This window comes from Cryptotermes secundus, unplaced genomic scaffold (assembly GCF_002891405.2).
Source record: "Cryptotermes secundus unplaced genomic scaffold, Csec_1.0 scaffold19, whole genome shotgun sequence".
In the NCBI taxonomy this organism is placed as follows: domain Eukaryota; kingdom Metazoa; phylum Arthropoda; class Insecta; order Blattodea; family Kalotermitidae; genus Cryptotermes; species Cryptotermes secundus.
In genome coordinates, this window is record NW_019729897.1 from 1,872,278 (window position 1) to 1,885,758 (window position 13,481).

General features: G+C 36.4%; 1 protein-coding gene across 3 annotated transcripts in view; it reads right to left on the reverse strand.

Moving 5' to 3' along the window:
- Window positions 1-1,295: 1,295 nt before the first annotated feature.
- LOC111865686 (kinesin-like protein Klp61F) overlaps window positions 1,296-13,481 on the reverse strand; it is a 46,897-nt gene continuing 34,711 nt past the window's right edge. For all 3 annotated transcript variants that reach the window (XM_023853901.2, XM_023853899.2, XM_023853900.2), the window contains exons 9-19: window positions 12,147-12,418; window positions 11,747-11,886; window positions 10,703-10,818; window positions 9,986-10,171; window positions 8,763-8,930; window positions 7,037-7,297; window positions 6,029-6,208; window positions 5,125-5,347; window positions 4,055-4,179; window positions 3,361-3,528; window positions 1,296-2,239 (exon numbers count right to left, since the gene is read on the reverse strand). In XM_023853901.2, the coding sequence (XP_023709669.2) occupies window positions 2,114-2,239; window positions 3,361-3,528; window positions 4,055-4,179; window positions 5,125-5,347; window positions 6,029-6,208; window positions 7,037-7,297; window positions 8,763-8,930; window positions 9,986-10,171; window positions 10,703-10,818; window positions 11,747-11,886; window positions 12,147-12,418 (1,965 nt within the window). In that variant the 3' untranslated portion in view covers window positions 1,296-2,113. The remainder of the gene's footprint in view (window positions 2,240-3,360; window positions 3,529-4,054; window positions 4,180-5,124; window positions 5,348-6,028; window positions 6,209-7,036; window positions 7,298-8,762; window positions 8,931-9,985; window positions 10,172-10,702; window positions 10,819-11,746; window positions 11,887-12,146; window positions 12,419-13,481) is intronic.

Consider the following 13,481-nt stretch of genomic DNA (forward strand, 5'->3'; position numbering starts at 1 on the left):
TATATTATCAGATTATATTATACAATAGATATGCTGTGCCTGATTCTGGAGAAAGATGTGCAATTTTAATTCTGGCTGCCCATGGTTCGAATGGTGCCAAGAAGTAACATATCTCTTTCATGGACCAATATTGTACTGAAACAAGCAAAACAAGTATTACAACACAATCATATACATATCCTCCCCATTGATTCTCGAAACACACCGTAATACTAGAATAGTTTCCTTAGCTACGCATGGAGTCATACCGTCTTGCATAAGATAATCAAAACTTTCTTCTGCAGATGCCAAATTAACGAAAAATGGATAGAGTATTTCATTAATCTGTCGTTGAGCATCAAGAATTCCTTCATAAAATATAGGTTCAATGGTATGGTTTGTGCAAATCGCACACCAATACCTGCTGTTTTATGAATTAACATATCCTGAGAGATTACAGTTATCCACGTTTTTTAAATATATCAGCTTTGGATCAATAAGTCCATCATGCTCACGACTTATAAACCAATTACAAAACCTAACCCTTTTTTCATAATCCATAGGATTAATTTCAGGAACAGTAATTTTATAAGGATGAATATGCAACAGTTTATTTGCTGTCCACGAGCTGCCAATAGAAACACCACTTCATTGTGCTAATCGCCACAAAAATTTTCAAGATTAATTTTCTAATCAGTGACCAATGTCCTCAGTTAAAACATGATTTCTGGCACTTAAAATACCGTTGGTTTCAACTTTCTTCACCAATTTGGAAATTGTATCTCCAGATGGACATGTTATGTCAGGAAACATTGCAAAATTTTCTCCTGCATGATTTGTATGAGTTCTTTTTTCACATAACAATCATAGATGAAAACTCTTTGCTTTAAATTGTACTTCATATGAGCCATAAAGACACATAACAGAAAACAATAAAGAGAAACTTCCATAATACTTGATGGCATAACACTGACTGACTCACTGATCAGGTGATCACCAAATGAATGACCATCAATTTTCAGTGGAATCCCAGTGTCTGCTGATAAGAAGTTCTGAGAAGCTCCCTGGACAGCTAATAAGACTACACAATGAACACCCGGTATAAAGAAAATATTTTGTCACAATTACAGAGATCACCAGCTTTTCAGTGTAATTTTGAATAACCCCATTTAGTGAAAACCTCAGTTTAGTGTAAGAAAGAATGTTATTGCATTATACTGAAGCAGCAGGGACTTAAATATATACTTGTCAGAAGGGACATGGGGATTTTTGTAATGAAAATACCACCACCATGTTATTCATACTTTGTTGTTCAAGGACATGGCCATCTTTATGAACTTATCTTTAATTTATTTCCATATCAGTTACTCAAACGTACAACAAATGAACAAAACTCATTATCCTCAAAATTCCACATCTTGGACTCACCTGTCATACAACTACTGCAATTCTCTAGCATCCTACTAATTCACATTAACGAACTAAACGTATAAAAGTAGATAAAATGAACAATACAAAAGAAATTTTAGGCCTTCAGTCAATATCTATCCATATATCCAATCATAATTTCCTGAAGTGAAATCAGAATATTCTTGGGTCAGTATTATCAAATGGCCACTGCCACGCAATGTATCAAGACATCAAATACATATCTGAATATCAGAAAAATTCAATGTGATTTCCTTCATCCATCAGTAAACTAAATATCACATTCCTATACTATAAAATGGTGTTAATAGATAGTTGTAGTTAAATCTCAAAGGCCAAATTGTTATTACTGGGACTGCCAGGTCCTTCCTTGTTCTCAATAAAACTACTTTAAGTTATAAAAGCATGTAAATATGACTGTTGCTATACAATATACACGTCATCTACTGATGTCTATTATATCTTAACAGCACATTCAAATGTCACCAGTTAAAGATTCAGTACATACAGTCTGTCATGCAGAAAATATCTGATAGAAATTGAGAGAAGATTGGAAACCTTGTGATTTATAATCCACTTCATGTACAGTTTTTCTGAACACAATATAACTCAATACATTTCCAAATTATAATACATAATTTTATGAAAGAACACTTTATAATATTGAAATGCAGAATATGCTACTGAACACAAATGATCAATTTAATCAGTTCTGAGACTTCAGAATTCTTCGAACAGAATTATCTTTAGTTTGCCTTTTCTTCATGAATTGCATGTCATCTGAATAATGCTTCGTTAGACCAACAGCCTTTGAATTTTCTTTATCACTACTCTGTAAAGGGAAAGAATGAATTAGTGGACAGTTTATTTTCAAAAACACAGCACACACCACAAAATCAAAAATGCCACATAACCATCCTAGATGCATGGAAAATGTTTGAAATTGTGAGCTGGCAACTGCCAACTGTGAGTAAATGGAAAATGAAGTTGCATAGTTGCATTTGTGATGGAAGTATATGTGCATATAAGTGATAAGTTAGTGCAACAGAATGCTGAAATACAATAAAAGATAAAGATAAAGTTGTCCCTGTGCTTAACTATGCCATAAAGGCATATGTGGAGTGGATGTGTAGATACAGATTTGCTTTGCCTCCATACTAATTGGAGGTGAGTGGTCAGCTTCACACCCCTGGCACTTTGGACTTTACCCCTGGGGAGAGAGCCCCAGGTATGCATTAATAGGAGGCTGGGTGGGCCCCAGAACCAGTCTGTACGACGTAGACAAGAGAAAATTCTTGACCCTACCAGGACTTGAAATCCAATCCCCCTGTTGTCTAGCCTATAGCCAGTTGCTATCCCAGCTCATGCTGAAATGCAATATTATTCAGAAATACAGAGGTTGTGTATGTTTTTCTTTGGGGGAGGAAGATGAAAAGAATGATACATGGCATCATTTTCCACAAGTACTCCATAAAACAAAATCCTGTATAATGACAAAGATGTACAAACCTGTTTATTGCCTTTAGTGACTGCACACAACTGACAAGGTTGAGTTTGAGGTAAGACTCTAGTCTTGTATTCAGAAGGTGCTCAGTTTGAATACTGGCTAGGGCACCAGCTATCCTGACTGAGGATTTTGTGGTTTCCACAGCACATACAAGCAAGTGCTGGGATAGTACCCCGATAAACCCATTGACTGATTCCTTCCGAACCCTTTCCAGTTCATTTATCCTGTCATCTGATGTATGCTATATAATATCAACACTGGAAACAGGGTTAAGCCCCAGTTGACTGCACAGGTAAATAGCATCACATGACAGAACAAACTACTCTCAATTTGCCACATTTACTCCCTCATCTTTTGTATAAAAACAATCTGTAATTATTCTGATTGCTCCCATGCATGTGTATTAAGAGACTATTGACAGATTCAGTTTCCAGGCTACTGCTCACCTTTTTTCGTGAGTCTGGTTCACTGTGGTGAGAAAGATCAAGAACAAAATCTGCTGCACTTGATATGTCAGTAACAGATGCTGATCTAAATGGAATATCTTTCAGCAACTCCACATCTGAACCACCTTCACTACTGGCACTGGAGGAACTAGACGGAGAACTGACAACCTGTGTAACGGTAACACAGAGTAATAAATTTTATGGACTCAATTGTATTTTACGCCATTTTTCATGACTGATTCATTGCATCACTTATATAAGTCCTGCAACAAATTAAGGTTCTAACAAGATCAGGCCTGGTTGGAAAAACATCAGACTACCACTGTAGCTTGATCACTCTGCTATTCACGAACATGCTTTGGAACATCAGAAAGTCACTGAGATTTGTTCCTTACATGTGTTGTGAGAGCCATTCATTGTGACATTAACTACGCCAGTGTTAGGTAGTAGTGGTAGTAGGCCAGGGCAAAAAGCAATAAAATAAAACTCTGCAACAAGACAAGAACATGTTTCTACTGCAAAGTGTTGTAAAGCATCGCTGATACATATAACTGGAAGAGACACAATGGACAACATTTTAATCATTACAGGAAACTATAATGAATAGCTAAGAGGGCTCTAAAGGTTCCAGCTTAATTCACATACTGGGTAATCTGCTCACAGATAACTGACAATCTGCTATATTCGAACTCACTTCAGCGGTATGCAAGTGTGGCATGCCACCAGTCAGTTCCCGGAACTTTGCAAGGATCTTGTCATGTGGTGATGTTGCTGCCAGCACTCTTGGATATGAAAATTCTTTACGCATTGGTGTATTTCCTGTAACATAAATATTTATAAAACATTTATTAATATTCCTTTGTATATGTGTTACGTTCCCCATGTGGAGGCCGGTTACAAAACTTACACTACTATGAATCACAGAAGGTGACGAAAAGGGAACCCAGTACCTGAGGGTATAATTGAGCCACCCTATCACTGGGGGGACATAAATTTAGTGACCTGGTCCTCCAGGTTTTGTGGTGGACACAAGGCTGAAGAAACTGCTCTGCAAAAAAAATTACTCTTATGAAATCCAGAGGAATGGAAATCAAATGGTCTAACTCCCAGGAATAGATGCATCTGTCAGAATCTTCTAAGGAAGGCTGTGGCTCAAAAAGGCCTGTTTTGTCAATGATGATGATATGTGGTATCTGTATTCTGATTTGACGTGATTGGAAATATTATTATAATACTGGGGAAAAGTAAAACTTTTTTATGTTGTGTTATGTGTGTTGTTGATGTGAGATGATCAGAAATATTTATGTAATATCAGTAAAGGAGATGGCAACAGTATATTATTTGTGAAACTTCAGATGAACTTAATGTTATATTTATGAAAACGTCAAAGTAACTTTCATTTTATTCTTGGTTCATTAAACAAAACTTTCAGAATCTCAGATCATCTAGCATCAGATAACAGAAGGGTTAGGGAGCAATGAATTGGAAAGGGCATGGAAGGAAACAGTTATGGTCTAATCTGGGGCACTTCCTCTGAGAGACTGAGGAAAACAATGAAGGTTCACTCATGATTTCTGGTCTCCAGACTGAGTTCTGAATCTGGGACCTACCAAATTCAAAGCAGGAGTGTTACTAATTTGATTGTGACATTCAGTGCAAAGTGACTTGCCAAACAAATCAGTTCTCAAACAAAATGGCACGTGTTCACAATCTTTCTCTTCCAGTGCATTTAATATAAGAGCTAAAAGATCATATGATGTTTACCTGTTGGTATATCCTTCCGTAGATCTTCATCCAAAAACTTTTCCAATTCCTGATTGCACTTCTGAAGGCCTGAAGTCATAATCTGGCTCCAGCCATTTACGTAGGAACACTGAGTTTCCAGATCATCCTGACGCTCACGAACAAATGTACCAAAATCCATTCGTTGTTGTTCCAGTATAGCTTCATGAGAATCTGCAGACTCCCTAAGCCCACTCACAAGAGCCTGAAAACATAAATGTTACCCTCATCTTGATATTTTAACATAAATGGATCTCTGACACACCTGTTTGCTCAGGTATTACTTACTTACTCATGGAGCTGAGTCCTTCTGGAGGAGCTGCCAATTCTGTAACTACTCAAAAACTTCCCAGCATTTTATGAAACCGAAAGGTTCATTACCGTGTTCACAAGAGCCTTCCACTGGTCCCTATCCTGAGCCAGCTCAATCCAATCCATCCCATCCCATCCTGTCGCTCTAAGATCCATTTTAATATTGTCCACCCACCAACTCATTGGTCTTCCCAGTGATCTCTTTCCTTCTGGCTTTCCCACCAATATCCTATGTACAGTCCTCGTCTCCCCCATTCATGCTACATGCCCTACCCACCTCATCCTCCTTGACTTGATCATTCTAATTATACTCGGAGAAACGTACAAGTAATGAAGCTCCTCATTATTCAGTTTTCTCCAACCTCCTGTCACTTCATCTCTCTTCAGTCCAAACATTCTTGACACCCTGTTCTCAAACACCCTCAGTCTATGTTCCTCCCTTAATGTAAGAGACCAAGTTTCATACCCTTACAGAATCACAGGCAAAATTATAGTTTTGATCAGGTATACAAAATATAATCACCTTGAGTAAACAGAATCATATTACAAGGAATGTACGAAAGTAAAACAATACCTGAGTTTGTCTGAGTTCATTCTGGAATCGTCCATTTATGTTTTCTGAATACTTCCTCAGTTCTTGTTCTGTCCAGCTGTAGTGGTTCCTCCAAGCTTGCTCTCCATTTGATACAGCTGAACAGACACTATCCTCTATATTTTCTCGCAGCCTTTTTGCTCCAACTATCAGCTGTTCAGACTGAAATCATCATCTAATATATATAATGTAATATACAAAGTCAGATGAAACAGTTTGGGAACTGAATTCACTATACAAAAACAAAGCAAATGGCAAGGGGCACAATTCGCAACTTACGTCCACTACACCCCTCTCACAAGAAGCTGCCATTTTCTCATTGCCCTGAGGTCATGGACAGAAGTCCCATGGACCAGTCCCCCCCCCACAAGCAGCCACTGATAATGCAATAATTGCACTTGGGAATGAAACTCATTGCTGTTCAAAAACATTTTTGTTGCTTCGAAATGTGGTGTTGGAGAAGGGAAGATCAGTTGGACCGATTATGTGAGAAATGAAGAAGTGTTATTTAGAGTCAGTGAGCAGAGGAATATCCTACATAAAATAAGAAAACGGAAGGCTAATTGGATTGGTCATGTCTTACGCAGTAACTGTCTTCTAAAAGAAGTTATTGAAGGAAAGATAGAGGGGCGGATAGAAGTGACCAGAAGACGAGGAAGATGATGTAAGAAGATGCTGGATGACCTTGGGGACAGAAGAGGATATTCTCATTTGAAGGAGAAAGCTCTAGATCGCATTAAGTGGAGGAACTGTTTTGGAAGAGACTGTGGACCTGTCGTCTGACAGATTACTGATGAATGAATGTAGGCTTTGAAAATCCGTTGTGGAAGATATTGCACATTCCAGCTGTCCTATGCAAGTAGTTATGCCGCATATTATCTCTGCTGCTACCATACTCTGCATCTACTAATGAATATCATGGCAATGACTATCTGCTGGAAAGAACAAAAATGGAGGCAACTGAGGAATTACTGCAGAAGTTATACTCACTGTTTCTCTGGAGTTGCTGACACTGTCGAGCAGTTCTTCTGTCTGTGCCTCAAAAGCAGTGAGCTGCTCAGTTCTTCTCCTTAATTGCAGGTCTAGAGTAACTGATGCCTCCTGAGAAAAGTGGTCGCACTTCTCTCGGGCAACAGACAGGCCATTGTTGATCTTATTCTTGCTGTCATTACACTGGTTCTCAAAATCTACATGGATGCCCAACATATGATCTGCCCAGTTTTTCAATTGTTGAAGCTCTGTTATGAGAGTCTAGCAACAGAAAAGAATGAAAGTGCAACTGAAGTTTAATGAGAACATCATGCAATATAAAAAATAATCCTGTACAAAGCTTCCATCAAATTGTTTACTTCCTGTCTTTGCAACATTTCTTGAAAACAAATGAAGTGTTAGTAAGGGAAAAATAAACACTAAACTAATGCTTATAACCTTGATTTAAAACATTCTACAGAATGGTGTGTATGCAATGAAAGATGAGAAAAATTCATTTATGGTTTGCCTTTATATAAGTATCGGTTACAATTGGTTAAAATTAAACAACACCTGCCAATTTACTGAATATGAAATTTGATTACAAAATCAACATAAGGATTTTGGAATTTAAGAACAGGTATGCTAATAATGTGCATAACCTATTCATATGGCATTTATTTCATGCAGTGAATACATATATCTATTTATATAAATATGGTATTTATATGTGTCATAGTGCACTTTTTGAAGATTCAATATACATGCCTAGTGATTTCAACTTGAATGAATCCTTCAAGCCCACTATATTCATACAGCAGAACTTTGTTGACGTTAAGTTCCGTAATTCTAGAAGAGTACTATCTTCTAATGTGATGCCATGTAGTCATTAGAAGTTCACTGACTTCCTCCAAAATGTCAGTAAACTTGTACCAGACTACATAGTGTCACATTCAAGAGGTTATTACTCATCATAGTCACAGCTGTAATAACCTCAAATACAGCATTGTAGTTTTTGCCCACAAGCAGTTCCAGAAAAATTTAAACTTTTATGTAACTGTTTGCAGACATATATAATCTCAACATTCAAGTTAACAACAAAGTCAGCAAATAGAGCACAGATCCCCTTATCATAAATATTCTCATAGTAAAATCTGAAACAAAACCTTTGGATGCCAGTCGATGTAACTGAAAAATTGATACTAGCATCTAAAACCTGAACATGGGTGCATCATCATCACCTGCTGATACAGACCATCTCATCATCGGCTTAGGTATTCATATGCCAGCGGAAAATTCACACATACTGGGTTAATACTCCTTTCACCAGATGGCAGGGTGCATGAACATGGATGATCGTGTAAAGGACTCTGAAATCATGCATATATGTATGGTAAAGGTAAAATTGTCCCTGTGCTGAATTAAGCACCACACCATGAAGATGTATAGGGGAGTGAAGGTATAGCTCCACCATTCTTGACCTCAGCATAGATGGAACTAAGTGGTCTGCGTGGTTTAGCATTGCTGAAACTGTGTCTGCACGACCTGATGATAACCCAAAAATGGGTTGAAACATGTAGTGGTTAAAAATATATATGTATTTTTAAATAAAACAAATCTGTTTTCCAGGCCAAAGAAGAAAAATTTTTAGTGGGAGGTAATCTTAGGGTCTCAAGTCACCTTCCATTCAAGTAAATGCAGGATAGAAACTAATCTGACCAGAAGACGTAATGAGAAATTAGGGTACCTGCTTGAACCCGCTCAAGGACTTGTCCATGGCATGGTATCCTTCCTGTGAGGTCTCCAATGCTTGTTGCTGTTGCTTAGTGTGCAACAACAAACTGTTCCGAAGTTTTGATAAGCCATCAATTTGTGTGGTTTCAAAGGCTTTCACAGCATCCAACTTCTGCTGGATCTGTCAAAAGCATTACTACATTATACTATAAATCAGAATATAGCTCGGGTGAAAAAGATTATGGAAATTGCGAGGCCAGTGAAACTGGGAAACAGGATATGAATCAAAATGACCAATAAAACTCGATAAAAACTTGTGACTTCAAGATCATAAAGATGGAAACTAACTAAATATTGTAAATATAATGTAGAACATGTTTTCAATTGTTATTGTTTCATGTTTGCTCATAATAAGTATGAAATTACTACATAAAATAGCTCTATGTAGATAGGTTTTCTAGTGATAGCCATCTTAGATTCAGAGCTGTCTTTCACTCAGATAAATATGGCAGTTGTTTTATATCAAGTTTTATCAAGCTCTGTCAAGACATAAGCTAACAGAGGTCTCCAAGCAAAGTGGCTCCTAAAATGATCTAAACTAAGCAAAACTCAAACTGCTTCCATAAAATTATGTGTAGGTCCACAATGCAGAGTTTGATCAAAACTGATCAGTTGGTTTAGGCACTTCTACATGTAGACAGATGGACATGGACAGAACTATTTGGTGGCTTTTGAAAAGCCCTTTAAAACACAAGTATAACGAACCTTGTTTGCCTCTTTGACTTACAGTGATAGGAAATAAAAAACATTGTAATAGTATTTCACCTAGGAGTTCTGTGAAAATACCAATTTCACCTTTCAATGACCTTCCTGGGCTCTGTCCACAGAATGTGTCTGATAATAATATGCCCTAAAGGGACCTACAGTTTAACCACTGTCCAACTTCAAATTAGTCACCCAGAGGCAAGCTTACTGAACTAACAAGTTGCAAAACCTCAGTAATGCCATCTGGGAAAGCTGAGAAAAGAGATATAACGAATAGTAACAGAGATCACAACCAAGTCACCACACTAATATTGCAGGTGAACTGAAACATTCATTATACCATGCAAAACTGATATACTTCATGTGCATTCTAGCAAAGAATTTAAGCTATGCACGGATTTGGTTCCGTGTATTATATTAATTACTGGTTATTCACATAACAAATAAATGTTCTCCTGCTCATTGCCACACCTGATTAACAATCATCTGATTCAATGCCTGGTTTTCAGCCTCCTGCAGCTGAAGCTGACGAGCCAGACTCTGCATCGGAACAAGGAATGTTTCTGTCAGGAATTTGTGAAGATTGTTAATTTCACTGTCTGAAGTAGAACGCACTGTGACCAGGTATTGCTGGATCCACTGCTGATCATTATATACCTGCGGAGAAAATAAACAATGTGATTATGTATCTTGCCTTCACAGAGACAAGATTTCTGCTACTTTCACTACAGTTATATGTTTTATAAACATCCAGCAATACATTAGAATGAACATTTAAATTCTTTATAAAAAAAGTTCAACATATTATAAATGTTAACATGGAAGACATTCTTCTTCTTCTTCTATGGCACAACAGCCCGATGTCAGGCCTTGGCCTCCCTATGGAAGACATTAGTTCTATCAAATCTTTAATGACTGTTTTTTTGTTCTCATCTTAAAAATTAATTTACAACATAGTATTTACACAAACCTCTGCTATTCTTGCAGTAAGGAAGACCTTGATTAACCAAAGCAAACAGGGTCACTGAGCCTTGGATAATGGAAATATCAGACAGTACAAACCCAAGCTTTTCCTTCTTTTAAGGATAATTTTAAGAAATTATAGTTTGTTAAACAAAACACAGTACACTAGCACATACATGGAGATGCTAAACACATACAAACATTTTCATACTATATCCATATTACCTGGTTAGATGACATCTTCTCTAAGTCCAGTATTAGAAGAATCTGATTGTCTACCAGAGAAGAAATTTCATTGCTGAGAGATGATAACTCAGTGCTTCTCTTCTCCAGACGTTCACCTGATTCAAAAGACACAGACGTTACATGAATGCCTTCAAGAACTACAATTCACTTCAATACTGAAAGTAACACACATCAAAGATTAAGACAACTTGACAAACAAGACAAAATAAACTAAAAGATTCAAACTGTGAACAGGAAAATAAGAAGTTCACAGAATGTGACATTTATTACCCTTCAATTCTTAATTCTACATTGTGAAGTTATCAAGAATTACACATTAAAAATTAGACAATTAATTAAGCATATGCAAGAATAACCTTTCCAATTTGAGATGAGACTTTGAAGATTAAACAGATTAAACATTAGACAATTAATTAGGCATATGCAAGAATGACCTTTCCAGTTTGAGATGAAACTTTGCAAATATTCTAAGAATTGGGATAAGAAGAATTCTCTCTTGTAGACCATTTTTTTTTCAGTGTAATCACAATTTTCAAAACTATTCATTTTTTCACAATGCATCAAATTGTTCTATGGCATTAACTGAAATGGACACGACTCCAAATGTCAGATGACCACACAATAAGAAATACATCTGCATGGAAAAGTAATTCTGTGAACTGATTTTACACTATCACAAACGTGTGAAAGATTATAAATAAATGTCTGAAAACATGTTATACAAGTATTCCCCATCATACACAATTAATAGGTTCCTACAAATCGCCGAATCAAGTGAATTAATTTTAACATGGCTGTAAAAGGGATGCAATCCAAAATAAGAAAATGTGATTAAAAATGTTTTAAAAAATTATTTATTAACCTTGTTCACTTTACAATAAAATACATAATTTAACCAGGTAACTCAGAGGATGCTGGTGAGTGTAGACCACAACCATGCTAGACCAGCTTCCTTGCAGAAAATCAAAAGCCGACACTTGCATTCTGCTAGAAACTTCTGCTTAGATTCTGTTCTGTACATACCCAAGTTTGTTTGCAATCCAGAACAAAACTTCGTTAAATCCTGAATGAATCTATTTAGGTTGTCCTCCATATAAGCCACATTCTGTACAAATGCTAAGTGGAATTCTTGACTAACTTCTTGGTTGACATCTTCTACAGACCTACATATGAAATAAATTACAGAATAATTCCCATTTCAGTTGAATTCATTAAATTTCCAAATATCAAATAACAGTCACTATAAAGCTTCTTATAAACATATTCAAAGCATAATCTGTAGTAATGAAGAATCATATATATGCAAATCAAAGATCAGTAAGTTTAAAAATACACATAAATATAACCACAAGAGAATTTGCATAAGGCCTAACAAACAGATGATCAAGCGAAGCAAACTCTTTGATATCAGACAGTTTCTCACCTCTTCCTGGCAAGTTTGTCATGAAGCTTCTCTACATCAGATGATGCCATGTCTGCTACGGCAAGGATAGACCGAGCCTGTGTAGTAAGGATGCGTTCTGTATGCATATGCTTCTCAATCAGATGCTCTTTCTCTGTACATCTATTTACTGTTTCATGGAGTTTCATGGAGGTGTCATTTAACTTATCTTGTGTCACTTCCAACTCAGTAGATGTGGCCATCAGTTTCTGGTTGCAATTGTCCAAGGATATATTCAGTTGGTTACACAGGTCCTGCAATCATAACACTCCAATGTGTGAAGAGAAAGTTGCATGCATACAACCTATATCATCAAAGGGACTGGAAGAGATGTGATCATAGATGACATGTCATGTTTGTAAACAGTCTTTGACCATCCGTTGACTTCCCTTCAATTTTAGAAATTAACTTCTTACACAGATCCATAAATTGCTTTGAAACACAAGCAGTAACATTATTAATATCCATAAATGTTTTCATTTAAAGTAATATATATTTTTCTTGCTTCAAGAAACTGGCATCATCAAATCTACTAGAAATTAATTTGGTCTGTGTGGATATCCCTCTCTACAATATCATTACAGTGCTGTGTATGAATATGGTAAAACAGTGTGCTATTGAAGTGTAGCACGCACTGATTGCAGGTAGTATTAATTCTGCAAGTAGGCAGATCTGTCAACTATAGTCTTTCTGTCATCTGCTACCACCATTTTCACAAAAAAAAAAAAAAAAATATATATGCTTATTTCAAAAAGATTTTCTAAAGCACCATTTTCCATTTTTTAAATTATTCTGTAATATATTTGGATTGTGAGCATAAGAAGTGGATCCCCTACTTATATTATGGAGTTTTATAATATAAAAACAACGTTGAAAAATTCAAATTATGTACATAAAATAATTTTTTTTGCATTTGATATTGTCATGCGGGTCATTCCATGTGAAGTCATCCAGAGAGGTCGCTCACAATTTTTAAAAAAATTCAAAATTTGTAACTTATTTCTACATAGTTTCACACCTCAAAAATATTTTTAAAAAATTGTAATCCGCTCGGTTCTCCCGGTACAGCCGCTTTTATAATGCGAAAGAACGCGTTTTCGGCTCAAATGGAGGTTTGCGTTATCTTCTGTATCTCGATAACTGTTGAAGCTAGAGACTCCAATGAAAAACCAGTTTGTTCCTCATGATATGGACTACAAATCATATCATTATAAGGTTTTACTCAACTTACTTCCCCTAGGTCTAATTAAGCTCGAAACTTGCCCATCGATTTTGGGAAAAACGCTATTTTTCACCTTCAAAAACCAATGGGAGGGG